This window comes from Crinia signifera, chromosome 4 (assembly GCF_055691185.1).
Source record: "Crinia signifera chromosome 4, ASM5569118v1, whole genome shotgun sequence".
Taxonomy (NCBI): domain Eukaryota; kingdom Metazoa; phylum Chordata; class Amphibia; order Anura; family Myobatrachidae; genus Crinia; species Crinia signifera.
In genome coordinates, this window is record NC_139220.1 from 258369496 (window position 1) to 258392249 (window position 22754).

A 22754-nucleotide genomic window follows, 5' to 3' on the forward strand; every position below is an offset into this window, starting at 1 on the left:
TATCTTGCGCCACACGGGGCCGGCGCCGTCCTCTCAGCGCCCTCACCTAGCATGGGGGAAGCGGGCGGTTGGGGGCGACCAGGCCCGGCTTCTGCAGATTTATTTCCCCGGTTATGACTTGGCTGCTCTTCGTTCTCTCTCCAGCAGCTCCCGGCCCAACTGCCGCTTACACATCCGCTTCCTGAGAGCAGGCCGGTGCGGGCGCACCCTGCTGGCTGGCGGTGGCGGTGCACCCTGTAGCGGCGGACATTCCGGTTGTGTAAAGAACGCACTGAGTAGGCGAGCGTGAGCGCCCTTCTTCACACTTGAGTCCTCTCAAAATATTGTTCTGTTAAGGGGAAGTAGTGGCACCTTTCCCTTACTCGAGATGGCAGGCCATGTGCCCTGACTAAACATGACTGCTCTTTAATGCAACGCCAGCCCACAGTCAATATGGCCACCTAAGTCTCCCCCGCCCATCCCATCTGGGGCAATGACAGGCCGCCTGTGGGTCTATTATCTAGATTGTTCTCTGCCTGGTTAGGTAGCACTGCAAAGGGACGGCGAGTGAGGTGGTGCCGGCCTCGCCATGACGCTCACCCCGCAGGTGTACTGGGCGCAGAGACATCATGAGCTGTATCTCCGGGTGGAGCTCAGCGACGTGCAGGTACAGTCATTCTCATGGGTATCATTACTCATTGTGCAAAGAGCCCCGACTGCCCTCCCTATCACCCACCTGACGATGTGCTCAGCTGCTGCACCTCTAATACCAGCTGCTGTGTGCCAGTCAAACGGGGACTAAGCCTGCGCTCCTCATTCATTCCTATAGTCAGTCTGTGCAGTCCCTCCAACATGACACCCGTGCCCCCAGGTATACATTGCCCTTCCTCCCAAACACACATAGCTTTGATTCCTGACCTCCACCTAATTTATAGTTGCAGCCACCTGTGGTTAATTGATGAGGACTGGAGGGAGCATCAGCACAGGTGGCTGAAGCCATACATCAGGTGCAGGGTATGGTGATATTGCTGGAGGCACCACCTCCATATTGGCCTTATACATGGCTATGACCATTGGGATGTCATCACTATGCTGACCCAGCCCTGTATTTCGGGTGGTAACTATCCAGATGTGTATCTGCCACCATTGCCTCTGTTCCCCCCCACAGGCTCTGTGTGTGTGTGTGTGTGTGTGTGTGTGTGTGTGTGTGTGTGTGTGTGTGTGTGTCAATCCCCGTACACACGGGGGAGATATATTGCTAGCAATATATTGATGAGCAATATATTGCTCTGTGTCTCCTGTTCATCAGCGACCAGAGATGGTCACTGATGAAACAAACTGCCGGGGGGAGCCCGGCAGTGGAAATCAGCTGGTCGCAGGAGCATGTTCCTGCGACCAGCGACCACTACAGGGGTAAAAACGGGAGCGCGCACCCGGCGATATATCGCCGGTGCACACTCCCATCGCGGGCAATATGGTCGCTCAGCGACCATATTTCCCGCGATATTACACAAAATCGCCCCCGTGTATATGCAAAATCGCCCCGTGTGTAATATCGCGGGAAATATGGTCGCTGAGTGACCATGTTGCCCGCTATGGGAGTGTGCACCGGCGATATATCTCCGGGTGCGCGCTCACGTTTTTACCCCTGTAGTGATCGCTGGTCGCAGGAACATGCTCCTGCGACCAGCTGATTTCCACTGCTGGGCAGTTTCTTTTTCATCAGCGACCATCTCTAGTCGCTGATGAACAGGAGACACAGAGCAATATATTGCTGAGCAATATATCTCCCCCGTGTGTGCGGGGCTTTAGAGTGGGTGATGGTGATCTGTGAATGTGTCCATGTCCTCGTTTGCTGCGCTCAGGAAATGGGGAAGTAATTATTAGCCAATACAATGAAAACCTTTTATACTTTATCACCACTAAAATCTCACTGGCAAATTCAAATTAGAGCCGGTCATGTTTGTCTACATTTACGACCACTTGTTACTTATAATGTGTAATTATGTCATGTTTTAACTGTACGAGGGAAATTTACTAAGATGTGTATTCTACTTCAAATGTGATGTTGCTATAGGCAACCAATTAGATCCTGTCTACTATCTTCTAGGGTTCTAAATAAATAAGTAGTTTCTGATTGGTTGCCCATAGCAACATCACATGTGAAGTAGAATACACATCTTAGTAAATTTCCCCTATATGTTTTCTTCTGTAGGTTGGGTGGCATGCTACGAATATGCAGCAATATCACGTTATAACCAAGTTCTTTGACAAAAACGATGATGAGGGAATGTTTTTTTTTTTTTTTATCTGTTAATTATTTTCAGAAAAGGTATAAACGGTACATCATAAATGAAAAAATACAATGTTCACAACTATAACATTGGGTATAAGGTTAAGGACTATTGTCAAGGCAGCAGAGACCATTCTAGCATTACAAATAAAAAAAAACACATCCTTATCAGGACCTGGATTGGCCCTATACATAACCCAACCTTGTATAATATACCGTATGTACATAATAACATTAAAACATATTAGAAATATAAAAAGGGGGGGGGGGGGTTGACGGGGGATTTAGGTAAAGGGGAAGATAAAGGGGCAGGCCCATATGTGTGAGCAAACATTTCAGATCCACCCTAACAATCACCTCAACTTCTCTACCTTCATGATCCATGCCGCAGTAAAACCCATGAGGTGGTCGTAAACACTTTCAATATATCAGTTTGGGTTAGAGCAGGCATTCCCAACCACGGTCCTCAAGGCACACCAACAGTGCAGGTTTTAGTGATATCCAGGCTTCAGCACAGATGGTTTAATCAGAATCCCTCAGATACTAATTAAGTCACCTGTGCTCAAGCCTGGATATCTAGAAAACCTGCACTGTTGGTGTGCCTTGAGGACCGTGGTTGGGAATGCCTGGGTTAGAGGGTATAATAATTTAATAAACTGTTCCTACTTCGTATAGCAGTGTGCTACCCATTTTTTCTAAGGCAGAATTGATCATAATACAATGTTTTCAGCAATAAAGCTTTAACAGAACCCAAAAAAGACGAAGTAGAGGAGGTCCAATTACATAACAGAACTTTTTTACCCACCATAAAGATAATACAGGTCGGGTCTCCCTTAGCCATGTATTTTCGTGTTCATTCTAGCACCCGCCGTCTTTAAAAACCCATGCAGTTTCTGTTTCCTGCCTGGGGTGTCGCTGTCTGCTGTGGTGTTTCTAGCACAGGTCTGGTTTGCATATCAGTGCTGATATACAGACCAAACTGTGCTAGAAGCACTACAGCAGACAGCGACACTCGAGGCAGAGAAGAGGAACTGCATGGGTTTTCAAAGATAGCGGGTGCTAGAATGAACACTATATTTTTTATATTTCGTTTTTTTTTTTTGGGAGGTGGTTCCCCCAACCCCCGATGTCTTCGGCGGCCTTCAGGATCCTCTTCAGCGGCATCTCCGGTCCCAGGGGTGCAGTGCGCAGGTGTGCCAGTGACGTCACCATGCACTCGCGCAGTGCACCCCTGGGACCGGAGATGCCGCTGAAGAGGATCCTGAAGGCCGCAAGGGATGCCGGGGGACCATCGGGCAGCATCAGGGAACCAGGTAAGTATGGGGCAAAAAAAAAAAAAAAAATATTCCAAAATCCAGAAAAATCCCTTATCTAAAATGCTTGTGGTCCCGAGCATTTATTGATCATGTATTCCTATATTCCAGTTAGAGAAATTGTCACATAACAATGCTGTTGGGTCAGTAGAGAAGTGACTTTGGAACATAGAATTGATATAATTCATACCTTCACCCCAAACTTCTTAGCCTTGGGACAAAGCCAGAAATGATGATGATAACAGGTGGCATTAGGACGTGTACATTTTAGGCAATGGGAGAACGCATTTATCTTTTGCACTTTCCATTAATCCTGATTTTAGTTAAATTGTTGCTTTTTTTAATATATTTATTTTATTCATATTGATATCATATTGAGACATACCAGTGTCTACTATTTTTAACCAATTAATAAATGCTTATGAATTGTTATACCCTACTGACCTACCATTAATTTTCTTTTTAAATATTCTCAATATCATTATATAGCGCTCCACTTCTCTCTTTTTATAATTCACATTTTAGGCAATGCCCAGTCTAACTTAGAACCACGTGTCTCCTTTGTACTTGGGAGAACTGTTTGTATGTGGACCTCTTGTAACTATACAATTTTTATTCAATAAAGAATAAATTCAGTGATTTGAGTAGGATCCCAATAAGCTGCTGGTAGGGGTAGTCAATCCCTACTGGGTAGATAAACACACACAAAAATGAAGAATATAGCAGCGCTGCTACTACTACCACCAGAAAGGACAAAAAAGCAGGGCTTATATAATTGCAAAACTTTACTTTACTTTAAAGACCTGTACCACTAAAAAGCATAAAAATAACAACATGAAAATATGAAGAAAACATTTTGTGTATCTAATGTGACAATTGATTGATTGACCGCCCATCAAAGGGCATACTGCCCATTAGCAGGGGTATATATACCAGCAACTGCCACTCTGCTGATCACCTTTGAAAAAGCTACCACAGGTAGCGAAACGCGTCAGGTGTTTCTTGGCCTCACCTTCAGGACCAGCTTTTTGCCACAAGGAGCCAATTGCTTCTCCAGCACTAGCTGGGTACAATTCCCATTGGTGATTTTCCCTTTGCTTCCATGACCAAGTGATTATCTCTGCCTCGCGTTCCTTCGTTGGACTCCCCCTGGCGGCCAAAGCAGGTTACAGCTATCCATGTGAGAGGATGACTTACGAATTGATATGAAGGCCCACCAGCACATCTCCTCCAGCGGTTAACCAACAAACACTGTCAAACTAGAGACGACTCTGGTACCTGGACCTTGGGGGCCCCATTCATTTCCATCCACATCCTCCAGTGGTTTGTATTCACCAGCACCGTGTTATTAGAGAGGACTCTTGGTACCCCCTTGAGGGCAGCATCACCCCACCTTCATTGGAAGCATTCACCCTACCTAATGGTAAAGTGCACTTACCTATTCATCAAGTTTATTTCTCCTTCATACTTCATGGCAGCCATTACATTGGGTTCATCCCTCTCTCCTCTCCAATTAGACAGGTAGTTTTTTCCCTTAGGATCCAGCCCCTCCTCTATATAATCTGGCACCTCCCCATAGACCATAGTCTTTTTCCTGTCTCCTTCTGTCTGTGACAGGTAGTCAGTTAGTTTATCTTTATTATTTTTTTCTTTATATATACCCGGTAGGCTGGTTATGCTATCGGAGACCTGGGCGGTCAGGCTGGCGGTGCCTCAAGCCTAAGTATGTCCGGGGCCGGTGGCAAGGACATTAACCGGTAACCCTCAGCGTCCCTCCCCGCTGGTGCGTGTAAGTATCACCTGAGTCAGGTATCCGGCGTCTCCTACGTCTCCCGGTGTCCGTATGCAGGCCCCAACTCGCATGGTGAGTGCGCTGGGTTCCCTCGGCAGTCCGGTCTCAGGCTGCGCCTGGAGACGCGCGTCACTTCCGGCGGATGCACGCGGCGTGCGGGTCACGGCCGCGTGCGTTCCAGCTACGCGGAAGTATGCGCCAGGCTGACTGGCGCCGGCGGGAAGGAGGGGGACGCTGGCTGCTCGGGCAGCATGTATTTAAAAGGCGCCTGGTCGGTGTTACAGGCGCAGGGCTGTGTTTTGTGGACACAGGACGTTTTGGTCTGGTAGAAGCCAGGAACTGTTACCATGGAGGATGCCTCTCAGAAAAATGTTACACCGCCGCCCAGGTAAGTCCTCTCATAGAGGACACGCTATTCATGCCAGTTGTCAGTCAGATAGTTAGTATCTTTCTCTTGTTTTGTAGTGTGCCTTCAGTGCCCAGAAAGAAAGTGGCTAAGACTAAGAATACTAAAGTCTGTCCAGGATGTGATAGAGCTTTTGTCGGAGAGACAGTGCTGTGTTTAGAGTGCCTGACAAAAAGAGATGTTGGAATGAATATATCGGCCCAATTAGCTGAGATGAGAGACTGGATGAAGAAAAATTTTATTTCCAAGGAAGAATATGCAGGGAATAAAAGGTCCAGGTCCCAGACTAGCCTTGATAAAGATGACGGGGATGTGTCTGTGCATGATGATGTGGACAAGGAGGAGTCTGGTGGCTCATCAGCTGAATCAGGCGAAGTGTTGGAGGACGAGCGTCTGTTTAATGTGGAGTTGGTAGAAGCAGTGCTAAAAAATCTTTATAGGACACTTAACTATAAACAGCCTGCAAAGTCTGAGTTTGATGCATTGTTTGAGGATCGATCCAAAAAAGGGAGATCTTTTCCAGTACATAAGGTTGTGAAGGATATCCTAGCTAAAGAGTGGCAGGGTGTCGACAAGAGAGTGGGGTCGACTAAGAGAATTCAAAAAATGTTTCCCATTGAGGATGAAGAATTCATTAAATGGTGTAATATACCCAAAGTCGACGCAGCAGTGTCAGAAGTGACGACTCGTACTACCATTCCCCTTGAGGATGGGGCGTCACTCAAGGACGCAATGGATAAGAAAATGGAGAGTGCTCTGAAAAGATTACACATCTCCGCCTCAGTCTCGCTAAAATCAGGAGTGGCCTTGGCCTCCCTCTCTCGAGCTCTCAGGATCTGGTGTTCTGCCTTACAGGAGGACATACAGGAAAAGGTTTCCCGTGATCAGATCTGCAAGAGTCTTACCCAGATTCAGCTAGCGGTGGACTATATGTGTGAGGCCTCTCTAGATGGTCTTGATTTTGCAGCAAAATCCCTGACATCAGGGTTGGTGGCCCGCAGGGCTTTATGGCTTAAGTCATGGGCGGCAGATTCCCATTCAAAGAACAAGCTAGCGACATTGCCTTATGAGGGTGCTTTCCTTTTTGGCAGTCGTTTGGATCAGATGATTCAAAGAATGTCAGGTGGTAAATCAGTCAGATTACCACAGGATAGAAGAGGGAGGTTTTCCTCATATTCTTCCAGACAAGCGTATAGACAGGCCAAATCCTACAGGCCAGGCAGGTCTGTCCGGGACAGATACGCGCAGGGGACGTCTAGAGCCTTTTTTCGGCAGTACGTCAAGAAAAGAGGCGAAAGTTCTGGAGCCACACAGAAGCAGTGACGGTGGTCCCATGGTGGAGCAGGCCCAGGTAGCTGGAAGGCTGTTGGGTTTCGCTCGCATCTGGGAACAAACCGTCCGAGACAGATGGGTTCTGGAGGTAGTCAAGACGGGCTATCGGCTGGAATTCATGTCAAGGCCAAGAATGGCAAAATTTTGTGTTTCAGAGATCCCAGTTTCGATGATAGAAAGGGAAGCTCTAAATTTAAGTTTAAAGGGACTCATCGCGTCAGGAGCAGTGGTGGAAGTCCCGGAGGAAGAGAAAGGGGCCGGTTTTTATTCTCGTCTTTTCATAGTCAGCAAGAGTTCTGGAGGTTACAGAACTATATTAGATTTAAGGAAATTAAACTTGCGCATAAAGAAGAGAAGTTTCCACATGGAGACCACAAAGTCTATCCTGATGGGGTTGAGAAGAAACGATTATATGGTCTCTATCGACCTAAAAGACGCCTACTTCCATATTCCCATTTTCCCAGGCGACAGAAAATATCTGCGATTCTGCATAGGTCACGATCATTACCAGTTCACCTGTCTACCCTTCGGCCTCACCTCTTCACCAAGGGTCTTTACCAAGGTTCTAGTGGTGTTGATAGAAGAACTGAGAAAAAAGAAAGTCATGATATGGGCATATCTAGACGATCTGTTGATTGTGGCACCGTCAGAAGAAGAGGTGATCACAGCAAGGGACTACACCATTCAGTTTCTTCAAGAACACGGGTGGTTATTGAATTGGGAGAAGAGTTGTCTGAGGCCAACACAGAGTCTTCAGTTTCTGGGGGTGTTGGTGGATACCGTAAGGTTCCAAATGTCCTTATCCACAAAGAGATGCGAGAAAATCCAACAACTAATCTCTACGATCTACGAGGAGGATCGCATACCACTCAGATCAGCAATGAGCCTTTTAGGGATGATGGCGTCTACGGTGGACATAATCCCATGGGCCAGATGGAGGATGAGGCCTCTCCAGTGGTCCCTCCTAGGTTACTCGAGAAGACTGGTGCCGCTGGAAAGGAAGATAAAAATCTCAGAGGCAGTCAAAGAATCCCTAATATGGTGGGAGGCCGATCAGCTAGTACCAAGAAAGTCTTCACTGGCAAGCCCCCGTTACAGGGTGATCACCACAGACGCCAGTGCCATGGGTTGGGGGGCTCATGGTCTGGGCAGGACATGCCAAGGTCTGTGGTCCCTTCGAGAGTCAGAGTTTTCCTCCAATCACAGGGAACTAAGAGCCGTCTGGAAGGCAATAGAATTCTTCAGCGAAGATATCAGAGGTGCGCACCTGCGCATTTTTTCGGACAACGCCACTACCGTCTCCTATGTCAACAGACAAGGAGGTACACGGAGTCACGTGCTCTTAGAAGAGGTTCGAAACCTCATGTGTTGGGCCGAGGAGAATCTGCTGTCAATATCAGCGCTCCATGTGCTGGGGGAAGACAATCAGCTCGCAGACTATTTGAGCCGCACAAGCGTGGTTCCGGGCGAATGGGAACTGAAGGATTCAGTTTTTCAGAGAATAGTGGAGCAGTTCGGTCAACCGGAGGTGGATCTCATGGCTTCAGCGGCCAACAAGAAGCTGCCACATTTCTACTCCCGATACCCAACTTGGGGGTCAAGCGGCGCTTGACCCCCTATCTCAGAGTTGGGAGTTTCACCTGGGGTATGTGTTTCCTCCAATTTCCCTCATTCACAGGACATTGTGGAAGGTCAGAACAGAAGGGGTCCAAGTCATAGCCATTCTACCCTACTGGCCCAGGAGGGCTTGGTTCCCCATGTTAGAGAGCATGGCGATTGCGGGTCCAGTGTTTCTTCCAGTGACTCAAGATTTGCTCAAGCAGGGCCCAGTCAATTGTCAAGAGCCTCACAAATTGAATTTAGCGGCCTGGAAATTGAAAGGCGGCAGCTGAGAGACAAAAATTTATCCCCGGAAGTCATTGAGGTACTTCTCCAAGCAAGGAAGAAAATATCGTCAGAAATCTATTATAGAATATGGCGGGTGTTTGCAGCATGGTCCAAGGACAGGTTCAGTTTTCCTAAAGCAAACATTCCCCAAGTGTTACAGTTCCTTTGTGATGGGCTTAACAAAGGGCTTTCGGCTTCGACACTTAAGGTCCAGATATCGGCACTGAGTGTGCTGCTGGACAGGAAACTAGCGGAGCATAGTTTAATTAAAAGATTTTGCCAAGCTATCAAGAAAATCCGGCCTAGGATTAGGTCAATAATCCCCCAGTGGGATCTTAATTTAGTCTTGAATGGACTAATGGAGGCTCCGTTTGAGCCGTTGGACAGAGCGAAGTTAAAGTTTCTAACATGGAAGATGTTATTTTTAGTTGCAATAACCTCAGCAAAAAGAGTGGGAGAGATTCATGCTCTGTGCATTAAAGAACAGTATTTGAAGATTTTTCCGGATCGGGTAGTATTGAGGACTAGACCGGCCTTTCTACCCAAGGTGGTTTCCTCATTTAATTTAAGTCAAGAGATTGTTTTGCCTTGTTTTTTCCAAAATCCTCTGACGAAGAAAGAGGAAAAGTTGCATACATTAGATGTCTTGAGAGCTATCAAGATATATCTACACAGGACAATGGGGTTCAGGAAGTCAGAAGCACTATTCGTAATTCCCCAGGGGGCAAAGAAAGGGTTGGCTCCGTCAAAACAATCAATGTCAAGGTGGCTAAAAGAGGTAATTGCCTTCACTTACAGAAAAGTTGGTCGTGAAGTTCCTGAGGGTATTAAGGCTCACTCAACAAGGGCAATGGTGGTTTCTTGGGCGAGAGAGGCCAAAGTTTCGGCTAAGGAAATCTGTCAAGCAGCCACCTGGTCTTCCTTGCATACCTTCTCTAAGCATTATGCATTGGATGTCGCGAGCCCTAGTTTTGGAAGTGAAGTTCTTAAGCAAGTCTTGGCTTGAGGTATAGTATAACCCACCCTACTGCTTTGGTACATCCCAATGTAATGGCTGCCATGAAGTATGAAGGAGAAAGCAAGGATTATACTCACGATAATACCTTTTCTTCGGAATACTTCATGGCAGCCCAAAAATTTGTTGGCCCTCCCTATTTGTGTTTTTCCCTAGGATCAGGACGGAGACAGTCAAAGACTATGGTCTATGGGGAGGTGCCAGATTATATAGAGGAGGGGCTGGATCCTAAGGGAAAAAACTACCTGTCTAATTGGAGAGGAGAGAGGGATGAACCCAATGTAATGGCTGCCATGAAGTATTCCGAAGAAAAGGTATTATCGTGAGTATAATCCTTGCTTTTGCATCAACTACTCCCCGAAATGGTACCTGAGTGTGAGACCGTTTTTTTATGTTTTATTCATATTTTCATGTTATTATTTTTATGCCTTTTTAGTGGTACATGTCTTTAAACTTTTGCAATTATATAAACCCTGCTTTTTTGTCTTTTCTTGTAGTAGTAGCGCTGCTCTTGTAACTATAAGCTTAGAAGACATCGCATTGCAGAGTCATAATAAAGCAAAAGTGAGTCTTGGGAGTTAATAGAAGGAATATCACGGGACCAAAATTCCATGGTCACTTTCCACACTTTAGTAGGCACAGAGTTAATTAATTTGGAGCATACATATTTAGTCTTGTATGGATGTAATACTAAAAGATAACAGAGAGCAAATTGGGCCTGTGTGGATCCCCGTCTGTCTGCATGCACCGAGGACCAACAACCCGGGTGAGTACCCCTCTCATACCAGCCAGGACCACGGGTTGACCTCTGGAACAACTCTGCTCCATAGCAGTGTTGAAATCCCGGGAAATTTAGGCTGGTGTGAAAGGGGTATTACTTACAGATTCATGTGAACCCTCCTTTTAGACCTACGTGTCTAAATCTGAGCATAACTCCCTGCAAAGTCTGTAAGTCTATTCTCATGGTGGCTTTTTTTTTTTTTTTTCTCAAGCTTTTTGGCTACATGAATGTGGCATTATGCAATAGTCATTATCTTCCTTGTTATGTAATTACTCAGATGTCTGAGCACCTGCTCGTATATGCACATTTATTATTAACATACTTGTTTGCATCCTGCAGAATCCAGATATCAACATTACAGACAATGTCCTGAATTTCAAAGGTGAGATCCAATGTCTTTCCGCTACGTGCTCCCAATTACCATATTCACCGTCACAAGCCTACAGCTTACAAAATCCTTTGCCTATAAGATCATAGAACAGTTAACTGAGGGAAATATTCTCATAGAAGCACATATAGTCTTTATATGCATGCCTTCTGTATTTATTAGTGATTTAAGAATGACAATTCATTTTTTTCCCCCTAAGCTCTGGGACATGGTGCCAAAGGGGTTAACACATACCAGTTTTCATTGGAATTCCTTGAACCTGTAAAAACAAAGGTATGTCTTCATCTACAGCCAGCAATGAGTAGATAGAGAGGTGCTATGTCTTGGTGGTTGGGATCATAAATATCATCTTTGTTCTGCATGGATGTCTGGACAGATTCTGCAGCGATCCACGCAGCGCCATGTTACCATCACAGTGAAGAAGGGCGAAAATCATTGGTGGGCGCGCTTGACCAAGCAGGAGCGCAAACCATTGTTCCTGGCTCCAGACTTTGACCGGTGGATTGATGAATCCGATGCAGAAATGGAGATTAGGGAGAAGGTAATAGAAATCATTTTGCATGATCAGAAGTAAACATGATCCATTTTTTTAGAACCGGACAATTTCTATTGTAGACTGAGACCACAGCCAGAGCTGTAACCTGCATGATATTATAAAGATGTGTCCCTTATACACTGCTACCAGTGTGTCCCCATAATACCCCACCACAACTGATGTGAAAGTACTACATGGCTCCCTCTAAATATCGGCTCCAGCTGACACGATCGTTATTGTAGTTGATCACAAGCTCGGCAAAGTAGATCAGACATATGATGCTGAGAAATATATAAAAATCCATATGTCGTTAGGGTTTATATAATGGTGTTTACAGCATTGGAATATGTCACTGTTTTATGCTTCCTCTAACTATTGGGTGTACTAGACTACTATGGCAGTGCAGAGCATGGCTGTGGTATAATGCATAGTGGAAGGAGGAGTGTGTGACCTGATGTGACACAGTGGTTAGTATTGCTGCTACTCAGCATCAGGGTCCTGAGGTCTATTCTACCCAGGGGCAGAGTATGTTCTACCCATGTTTGTGTTGTTTTCATAATACATTCCAAAAATGGAACGGTTATTTGGCTTATGACTAGGGACATTGGGGCAGATTTATTAAGCTTGGAGAAGAGATAAACTGGAGATAACGCAGAGAAAAGGTAAAAGGAGATAAAGCACCAGCCAATCAACTCCCAATTGTCTTTTTCAAACACAGCTGATTGGCTGGTGCTTTATCTCCTTTTACCTTTTCTCTGCGTTATCTCCAGTTTATCTCTTCTCCAAGCTTAATAAATCTGCCCCATTATTCTGGTTGACTCGCAAGGCTGCAAATTTCGCAGCCTTGCAAGTCCCCCAGACACAGCCTGACCCCCTGCCTCGAATACCGCAAGAGGTATTGAAGAATAACACAGAGGAGATGTTCAGTGTTTAACCTAGATATACAAATCAATCCCACACAATAGATGTAATGCTCTGCAGTACAGAGGAGATGTTCAGTGTTTTACTAATCAATACAGATCAAGTTTATTTAAGACATGCTGGACAGTTCAATTAAATCCGTATGTTCCAGGAACATTTTCTTGTTCAAACCTGTCCTTTTCTTTCAGGAAGAACAAAGAATAACAAAGATAAGAACAGAATCCAGAGTGCGGGAAGATCGTAAGTTGTGATAAGGGATGACCATAAATATTATGTGTGGTGTTCATTCAATTTCCACCTTGTTGACCCTTGTTGGAATTACAGGGGTAGTAAAATAGTTGCAGATATTTTGTCAGGAAAAAGGGAAATCGCACATTTGCAGAAGTTCGGTTTACTGATCGGCATCTAAGTAAATGTACTGTTATATGCAGAGGTTGGCTTTACAAAGTGCACAGTTCAGGCTCATGGTTCCTAAAAACTGAAATGATGCTGAAATGTCACACATGTGCCCATTGTATTGATTCCAGCCATAGTTACTTTGTACAATCCCTGAAGTGACTTTTCCAGAAGTGTTATTGCAATAATTGCTGCACAATCTCTGAACATTGGAATCCACCAACTGGCAGAATGCAGCCGTTTCATGAGCGCACTGGGTCAAATGTACTAAGCATTGGAGAAAGACAAAGTACCAACCAACCATCTTCTGTCATTTTTTCAAACCCTTCCTGTAACATGGCAGTTAGGAGCTGATTGCCTGGTGCTTTATCTCCATCCACTCTCCCCAAGGCTTAGTACATCTGGCCCTCTGGTCTTGTACTTTCTACTATATAGGAAGAATGAGCAGTATGTCCTCTATTGTCCTCGGTTGTCTGCAGAGTATACGAAATTACTTGTATACTGTTAACCCTAAAAATAATTTTAATTTTTTTTACTATTTTTTATTTTATTTTTACTCATTATTCACTGTCCAGTGTGTGTGTGTGTTTTGAGTCTACCACTAGTTCTATTTTACATTTCTTTTCCCTTCTCAGCTTTCCTCTATGTTAAACGTGGGTACTTGTTCATGTATAACCTCGTGCAGTTCCTGGGATTCTCCTGGATCTTTGTCAACATGACTATCAGACTTTTTATTTTAGGAAAAGGTGAGTAGATACTTTTTTTGTAATCCTTAAGGTTCCCATACATGGAGCGTGTTCCCCTTGTGCATCGCACAGCACAAAAAGTCTGTGCAGCCCATACTACTAGATTGCATTGCATCTAATCCAAAAAGCACCCTGCTGTAGCACATTGCATGCTTTTTGTACTAGATTGTCACTGCTGCACCGAGGATACATTGTATCCTGCGGAAGTGAATGGGATTGCATGTGATACATTGCATGCATACGATGTGATGTATCAAATGTGTGTTGTTGTGGGGAGCCACCGAGGTATCGCATGCGAGGCTCTATGAATGATATTCACCTGTCCTTTCCATAATGTCAATGTACTTTACCAAATGTACAGGGACAAAGAGATATTAAGAAATGTAGATGAAGGTAAGTAACATAAGAAGAGATACACTATAATGCAAGTAAAGTGACATGCAGTGTCCCATTGCTTATATACAGTGTACAGAGCAGAAATAGATCCAGCATGTCATAGGCGCCCGAAACAGTGGGTGCTCCGGGGCACGGAAAGTGAGGAGCACCCACGGCATGGGCCATGGCAGTGGGGTCCCAGCAGTGGATATACCGTCAGCAGCGGGGGTCCCTGCGGCGGATGGGAACTAGTAGCGGTATTAATACCGCTGCTAGTTCCCATCTTCCGCAGGGACCCTGCTGCTGACGGCATATCTGCTGCCAGATCCCCGACGCGAGCAGCGGGTGAGCCCCCCCCGGGGGGGGGGGGGGGGGGCGCCTTTATCTTTACTGAGATCAGGAATTGTTGTGGGGTGTGACCGTGCCTGAAGACCTGATGCACTTTCTTTCCTTTCAGACTCTTTCTATGACACATTTCACACCATGGCTGACATGATGTATTTCTGTCAAATGCTGTCTGTTTTGGAGATTATAAATCCCTTAATAGGACTGGTGAAAACAGGAGTCGTGCCGGCAATGATCCAGGTATTATGAGACGGTGTAATAATGACTCAATGCATGCTCTCCCTTTTGTGGTATAAGCAACAGTGTATTATTATCCACATTGTCTGAATGCAAAACATTTGGTTTGGTTACCTGTGCCATCAGTAGGGCTGGTTACACATGACAGCGAGATGTTGGTGGGTCACCCGCACACACAGCCAGATATGCTGATGTATCTGCAGATATATTGGAAATTGGCTGTGCAGCAGAGGTGACGAGATAGGTCTGTAAATGGTGTTATTTACAGACATAACAAAAGATATGTAATTGGGTGCAAGTTTTCCTGAGGCGTACGTTGCCAGCCAACCTCAAAAGTTTTAAAGCGACAATCATTTAAAGTACACCCATTTTTTTATTTATATATATATATATATATATATATATATATATATATATATATATATATATATATATATATATATATATATATATATATATATATATATATATACAGCAAATGGTGCCCCGGCTCAACTGGTTCCCCCGTCGGGATACAGTGCTCTGGTGCCCTCCCGAACAGACAAGTCCATACATACAGAGAAATAACTGGGCGTCACTCAGAGTCTTGTAATCAAAAGAAACGTGTGTTGGGTACACAGTGAAACATCTACGTTTCAGGGACGTGCTCCCCTTCGTCAGGATATATATATATATATATATATATATATATATATATATATATATATATATATATATATATATATATATATATATATAGTGGGTTGTTGCCGGCACTCTGGTCCTAAAGGAGTCTTTGTGCCCGGTGCCTTCGCCAGCTGGGTTCACTTGCTGGGCAAGCACCCTTGTACACGGTGCGGGGAGGACGCGGCACTCGGGACTCCAGTAAATAAGTTCAACACGTAGCCAAATGCGTGGTTGACGTTTCAGTCTTTATTAGGACTTTTTTCAAAACTTTTCATGTACTTTTCATTTACTTTTTCATGTAAGCTGTTTTGAAAAAAGTCTTAATAAAGACTGAAACGTCAACCATGCATTTGGCTACGTGTTGAACTTATTTACTGGAGTCCCGAGTGCCACGTCCTCCCCGCACCGTGTACAAGGGTGCTTTTTTTTTTTTTTTTGATCTATTTTATAGACTCCCACCGGAGCCACTGCTAGGCTTGCCATATGGTTATGCAGAATGACTGCAGCGGTAACGACACTGGCACCATGGGGGAAATTTAATAGGATGAGAGATTCAGAAAGTGAGAGATTTGGTAGGAAATCTCCAGGTTTTTTTAAAGCGGCAATCCTTTACACTGCTTAACCAGTTTGAATTTGAAGTGTAAATGATTGCAGCTTTAAAAAAAACTGGAGATTTCTCACCAAATCTCTCACTTTTTGAATCTCTCATCCTATTAAATCTCACCCCATGTTTCTCAATGTACATGACTACAGATATACACTCTGAAAACAGTCCTGACTCCCATCCCCCCTTTCCTTCCCCAAATGTCCCATCCTGTCAGTTTTTAGTTTAGTCTCCTTTTCCCCACCTAAAATGAGATTTTAAAATCTGTTGGTCACAGAAGCCATGGTCGACAAAATAAGTAACCATGCAGAACAACTATAATCTGTGATGGTGATCGTTACTCATTTGTCAGTAACCTAATTTCCCTTCTACTATATTCATCTGATCTGCCAGGGTCTATTCCCAGTATTACATTATTTTTTCTACCTCATCTATATGAAACAAGCACTGGCAAATACAGAATTGCTTTTTTGAGTTTATATTCTAAAACAAACCAAAACTGCATTGAAAAAACGGTACTTGTGTAGTTTCACGGCGGCAGCATCTCAGTCGCAGCAGTGTCTGTCAGCTTGCGGGGCTTGCATCGCTCGCCCACGCTACAGGCTCGGTGGCTCGCTGCGCTCGCCACACTATCTAAATTCAACTCCATGCCAATGTGGATAGTGGGGGTATGAACTATTCACGTTGGCTTGGACTTATTTGTTTGCTGAGCGCCGAACACGGAAGTAGCGGGCGGCCATGCTGCTGCCGTGAAACTAAACAAGTACCAAAAAAACATCCTACTTTGAGGGCGTGGCCTGGACTAACTTGCTATAGGACGTGTCTCCCAGCTCTCCCGCTCCTATCCTGCTCAACTATCCATTTTGAGACCTACAGAGGGCAGCCCGTGTCCTGTAGTGTTGTGTGCACTGACCGTGAGGAGCTCCCGTCACTTTGTCAGCACGTATTCCGACCGGCTGTCTGTGGCCTAGCCTTCTGGTGTGAAGCTCTGGGAGCCAAGGTCCACCTTGCGTGAGACTTCTATTTATATTGCTCTGTGGTTCCGAGCTCACTGTGACCTCTGACGGTGTGAGAACTACTCCTTGATAATCTGGTGGCTGCATACTGCTCCTTCTACCCTGCTCCGGGTGTTGGATATACTCAGCGGCCATTTTGTGAATACGTGTCGCACCGTTCAGTTAGCTGTTGTGTGATACGGAAGGTTGCCCATACCCTGCACTTTGGATCTTGTGCTCTGCCTCCACTTATGCTCCCACAGTGATGATATGCGACTTGCATATTTTAGCTATACTTCCAGAAGAGGTGAGTTGGGCGGTGTACTAGCCGTCGCCCTCTTACTGTTGCCGATACTTTGCATTGGTCCCTTGAGACTTTGGCCCCCCTGGTGGGTGCATCTGTACATACTTTCAACATTATGGCTATTTCCATATCTCATATTGTTCTGGCAAGAACTGCCTCGTCACAGAGACCGCTTCAATTGCTACTCATTCATCCTCCTTTGGCCTCTGCTCAAAATGTTGGAGTTATTGAAACGGATCCATTTTCTTCTAATTCGAGTCTCTCTACATATCCTGTTACTGGCCGTGCTGGGGTCTTGTCTCCCCTGAGGTAACCTGTTCTATGGGAAGTGTTGTCCTCCAAGGCTTTGATGCAATTATGTTCTTGTGGATCATTTGAAGTTTTTTTCTGTTCTCCATTCCGAGGCCAGCGGACCCATTTACCATCTCTATGCGGCTAGCAAGCAATATTCTCTTTCTTCTTTAGGTCCTTGGAGCGGAGCTACTGTTCTACTTCTACAATATAAAGGCTTTGATATTTGGCCAGGCTAACATTCATGTTCGGCACCACTTCTGTATGCGGACTGACATGCCTGTTTCCAGTTTTTCTTAGATATTCTGTGGTTGCTCATAATCGACATATTTGCCCCAGTTAATTTCGCGGGGAGGTTGGGAATAGTTAGTTAGTTTGGTCTGTAGGGTAGGATGTAGTCTATTTCGGGATCCAGGTATGCCAGAGTTGGGGGTTGGTTATACAGGGTGGGGGGCTATGGGACGGATTATTTTTGGGGTTCTTATGTTTTATTTTTGTTCTTTTATTCTGCTCTTTTTCTTTTTATTGACCGCTAGTTAATTGGATATGCTTTGCTTGCCCATTCAGCTACGATTTGTCATGTTACTCTTGCACCTATACCTTTATTGTACTGTATAATTTCCTGAATGTGTTTCTACACCTATTACTTTATGAGCGGCTACAGGTGGTTTTGGTTACACCCGAATGGCACCTTCGTGAGGCTGAAGCTACACTTCCTTGTGATAGAAATATTTCTAACTATGGTGCGCTCTTATAACATATTTAGGTACTTATGTAATATCTGGGCTCCCGGTTTTCTTATGAGACCGTGTCCCCTCGCGGGGCACGCTGCGCTCGCCACGCTTCGGGCACGGTGGCTCGCTGCGCTCGCCACACTATATAGAATCAACTCCATGCGAAGTTGGATAGTAGGGGTATGAAAAAATGGGGTGCATTTAACATGGGAGCCCAGATTATACATAAGTACCCATATTTACTCTATCCGATCTGTTACTGTCATTCTAAACTCAATGTCCTGCATTATGATATCCAAATATATGCCTTAGCCGTCCTGACAACCCGTGTAAGCTTTTAGTTTTCAGTTTGTTGTGTTTTTAGATGTCTCAAATCAATAACAATTATTGAATAAAAAAAAAAAACCTCCTGCTTTTGATTGGTTCATGTGATGTGATTTAGGTTTTTTGTGCCGTAAAAGATAGATGACCTCTCCATCACTGGTGGTTTTAGTAATATAGTCATTTGAATCATGTAATCTGTACATTGTGTAGGGAGCTGCAGGCTGATAGGCTGCTAATTAGCACCCATCTAATCTTTTCTGCCTCTTTCAGGTGGTAGGCAGGAACTTTTTACTTTTTATCATCCTTGGACAAGTGACTGAGCTACAGAATAATGGAGTTATCTTCTTTATATTCTACTCCTGGAGTGCCATCGAAGTCATTCGGTAAGCCACGAGAGAGGGGGCAATAGAATTATTCATGTCACTGGGGAGCCGTTAAGCAAACTCTGTGCCGTTCAGTGTTACATTTCCAGTGCTACTCAGGAGCACAGAGTGGGTATAGGGCAGGTACAGATTCCTCTGGAGGACAAGGGTCAGATGGGGAGAAGGAGCAAGGCTCTACATTGGCACGAATCTTAGGACCAGTACAAAACATGCCGGGAGGAGGGAGAGTGGCATGTCGAGGTGGCCACACCCCCACTTGAGCACTGGAGCCAGCCTCATGTCTCGGCTGCTCAGCGTTCCCTAATGTTTATATAACAGATTGTGTTAGGATTTCTTTGCACCATTAAATACTATAATGATTTTGCTTACTGTACTAAGCCCTTCAAAGTGAACAATGTTGAGTGATATGCCACCATCCAATCAGCTCCTACCTGTCATTTTTTTTAAACACAGCCATGGCAGTTAGGAGCTGATTGGTTGTTTATCAATCTCCATTTTATCACTTTTCAAGCTCAGAACATCTGACCCCCAATGCTATATTCCTAATCTTTCACCAAGTTCCTACATGCCTTAACATTAGTGATTATAGTTTGTTCATATACAAATGAAAACTGTTATTTACAGTATATGTGCAGTTCATGTGAAACCCTTAAATTGCCACCAGGTACCCGTTTTATATGCTGGCCTGCTTGGACATGGAGTGGAAGCTGCTTACCTGGATCAGATACACCATCTGGATGCCACTGTACCCGCTAGGAGTGTTTGCAGAAGGTACGTTGTAACCTGTAAGAGAGGAACGATGCAGCACAGGGTCTCCCTTAAAGCCTAGATCTGCTGCCCCACTCTCAGGTGCAACACTATGATCATCAAAAGCCGCGTATATACTTTCCAGTCATTTGCATAAGAAATTAGGGATTTCCTAAATCAGTTTAGGGGAATATTATTGAAGCATCTCACCCGACTCGCATGATGCCTCTATAAGATTACTGTAGTACAGTATATGTCCCCTGGAAGCTGGCACTTTGTGGAACCAGATGATAGTGATGTACACTAACTTATTCCCAGTGAAAGGAATAGGCTGCACTGCTTCCAGTGTATATAGGTAACAGATTCATTGGAAAGGGAGAATTTGATTGATTTTATTTGAAGCCCACAACTGATCCCGACAGGTCCCTTTTCTCTCAATCCTCAGAAAATTCTCTGGGCGTAATATATATTTTTTTTTCCCCATTTATCTCTCTGTTCTCCGTGATTTGTTAATAGCTGGCTTACCCAGGTACTAACCTGACCTCTCATCCTACAGCTGCCTCCGTTGTCCTGTCCATCCCAATCTTCACAGAGACTGGAAAATTTAGTATCCCTCTTCCGTGGCCTTTGAATGTGAACATCAGCTTCTCGATCTTTTTATTTTTTTATTTGATCCTCTTAGTTTTTGGTGAGTTTATTGTTCATATTTTCCTCTTATTTCATAAAGCAATTGCTTCTCTGCCATAAACGGTAACTAGAGGAACAGCTAAGATGTGTCTCAGATGGTTAGTGCCACAGTGTCGTGCATGGAGCTCTGCAAATATATAGGTTTGCTCTTACATTATTCTCTGTATTTAACAAGTGAGCCGTAAGGAAAGTCCCACATTCATTGACTGGCAATATATGAATGTACTGTACTAAAGCTTATTTGTATCTGTCGGTATACAAAATGTTCCACCAACTGAGAGCCTTTACGCAGCAGTGTGGTCATAAATCAGTGAGAATTGCAGTGAGTTTTTCTAAAGTGTTTGTATTTTTTTTACAAAAGTTGAAGGATTCCATTTTTATTAGGACAATAAAAGCTGTACTAGTGAAGGGATGGCTCAACCGGTCCCCTAGATCTACCAACGTTCCACGGTTTCCATATAACCTAGCTGGTGCACAGCTGTAGTCATTACTAACTGTCACATTTTCAAACCTGCTGCATTCATTCCTACTATGGATCCTCAGGTTCCCTGAAAAACATGAACTGTTGGTAGATCTTAAGGACAGGTTTGGCTACCTCCTGTTCTAGTGATTAGTCACGGGGATGATCCAGTGACTAGATTTATTTTAAAGATCTTTTAACCTGTCAAAATGTATGGGTTCCTTATTAAAAATAATCGGAAACTGTTTTGTCTTCTGCCAGGACTTTTCATCAATTTCCGCCACTTGCACAAACAGAGACGCAAGCGTTTGGGAAGTCGTAAAAGGAAGATGCAATAATGATTTGCTTTTTTAGTGGCTTGGAGGAGAATCGTTTGTTTGTTAATGGTTTGGAGGTGTTACACCTTCATTCCTTGAATGCAGTTTTTTTTTTTTCACCCCAATACTGGGACCAATGTGATAATTCTGAGAGTGTATATCACCCTCTTCCTGCTGTTCGTTTCACGGTCTTTATAAGGACCAGCACCTCAGCAGCAATTTAAGTGTCTGTGATAGCAGCATCCACCTAGATTATATGTATAATACTGAGAACCAATCATAGTGGGGGTAAATTCCCTGGGTGTACATTTTACTCCCCACACTCATGAATGGAATATCACAGATTTAGCATGGGCATACTGTAACTCTCTGACCACTTAAATATGCATCAGCAGGTTCTGGAAAATGTATAGTTCTAGATGAAATACACAATCTGTCTTTTTAACTGGTTATTAATTCCTTCCACAAGCATTAAATATGGTGCTGCGTGAGTTCTTGTGTTCTCTTGTGTGTAACAGGAGAATATGCATTATGATCTTGTGCAAAATAAAACAGAATTTACGATTTTAATGTAATTACTGTATGTGCATTATGTTATATGATGATCGTAGTTCATATTGGATCCAACATCTAAGTCATGGCCAAACAACTGCAGATAAGCTTTATATGTCCTTTACATTGATCGTGCTCTTTCTGTTCAGAAAGCTGCAGTAAGGCTAGGGAAATTCCAGGACTCGCATAAGCTGGATAGACACTGGCAGCATATCAGTACAGGTTTCAGTGGTACCCATGTGTGAGCACAAATAGTACCTCAGGTACTTTGATTTAACAAAGTCACCTGTGTTTGGATTGTATTGCTGTCCTTAAAAACCTGGACTATTCGCTCACCTTGAGGACCATGGTTGGAAACCCCTGCCCTAGGACCAACTGGAATTCCGTCAAGTTGACATATGTCTTAGATATGGCTAGCTGCTGGAAGAGGTCTAAGGGGAGAGACCATTTTCCCGGGTGCAGAACTTGACTGCTGAGGTAATCGGCCTCTCAGTTTTCTACCCTTTGAATCGATACTGCCAAGTGCTGTGGTACAGCATAAAAATAATGTCTAGGTTGACAATGAGAAAGGGACGACATGAGTTTTTGTGTTGTGTTTTGTGTGTGTGTGTGTGTCAATGTCGACATCTGAGCATATGGACCTTGCTTGCCATGCCTCCACTTTGCCATTCCCAAGTGGAGTCTACACGGACTGTAAAGCATGAAAATCATGTTAACCTCTTCATGTGTAGACCTTTTGCTTGTGTCAACCTTTTTTCAATGTGTACGTATTTGGCTGTCACGCTTTAAGTTTCATCATATTGACTGTCTTACTTATCTGTGAGCTATCCGGATCAAGTGTATGTGCAATCTCTTTGCAATGCATATTAAACGTACAATCATCACCTCTGAGAAGAGCCATATCCTTTATTATAATATCATCATTAACCATCTTAGCTTCCGGTTTCCA

At 44.3% G+C, this 22754-nt stretch overlaps 2 protein-coding genes across 5 annotated transcripts in view; one reads left to right on the top strand and one right to left on the bottom strand.

Annotated features, from left to right (window-relative positions):
• The window catches only part of DPP8 (dipeptidyl peptidase 8), a 31571-nt gene extending 30705 nt beyond the window's left edge, over window positions 1–866 (bottom strand). For 2 of the 3 annotated variants that reach the window (XM_083184321.1, XM_083184320.1), the window contains exon 1: window positions 716–866. In XM_083184321.1, coding sequence (XP_083040447.1) covers window positions 716–833 — 118 coding nt within the window. In that variant the 5' untranslated portion in view covers window positions 834–866. Of the gene's footprint in view, window positions 1–46; window positions 379–715 lie in introns of those variants that run through there. The other variant, XM_083184323.1, reaches the window with a different exon arrangement.
• HACD3 (3-hydroxyacyl-CoA dehydratase 3) lies at window positions 47–21828 on the top strand. 2 transcript variants are annotated; one of them, XM_083184324.1, is made up of 12 exons: window positions 47–646; window positions 10515–10581; window positions 11138–11180; window positions 11386–11459; window positions 11563–11727; window positions 12831–12882; window positions 13674–13784; window positions 14617–14744; window positions 18930–19042; window positions 19707–19813; window positions 20346–20477; window positions 21198–21828. In XM_083184324.1, exons 1-12 carry the CDS (start codon window positions 609–611, stop codon window positions 21272–21274), a joined length of 1107 nt encoding a protein of 368 aa, XP_083040450.1. In that variant the 5' UTR covers window positions 47–608; the 3' UTR covers window positions 21275–21828. The 2 variants fall into 2 exon arrangements, with proteins under 2 accessions (XP_083040450.1, XP_083040451.1); XM_083184325.1 differs by lacking the exon at window positions 10515–10581 and having other exon boundaries at window positions 54–646.
• Window positions 21829–22754: the final 926 nt, after the last annotated feature.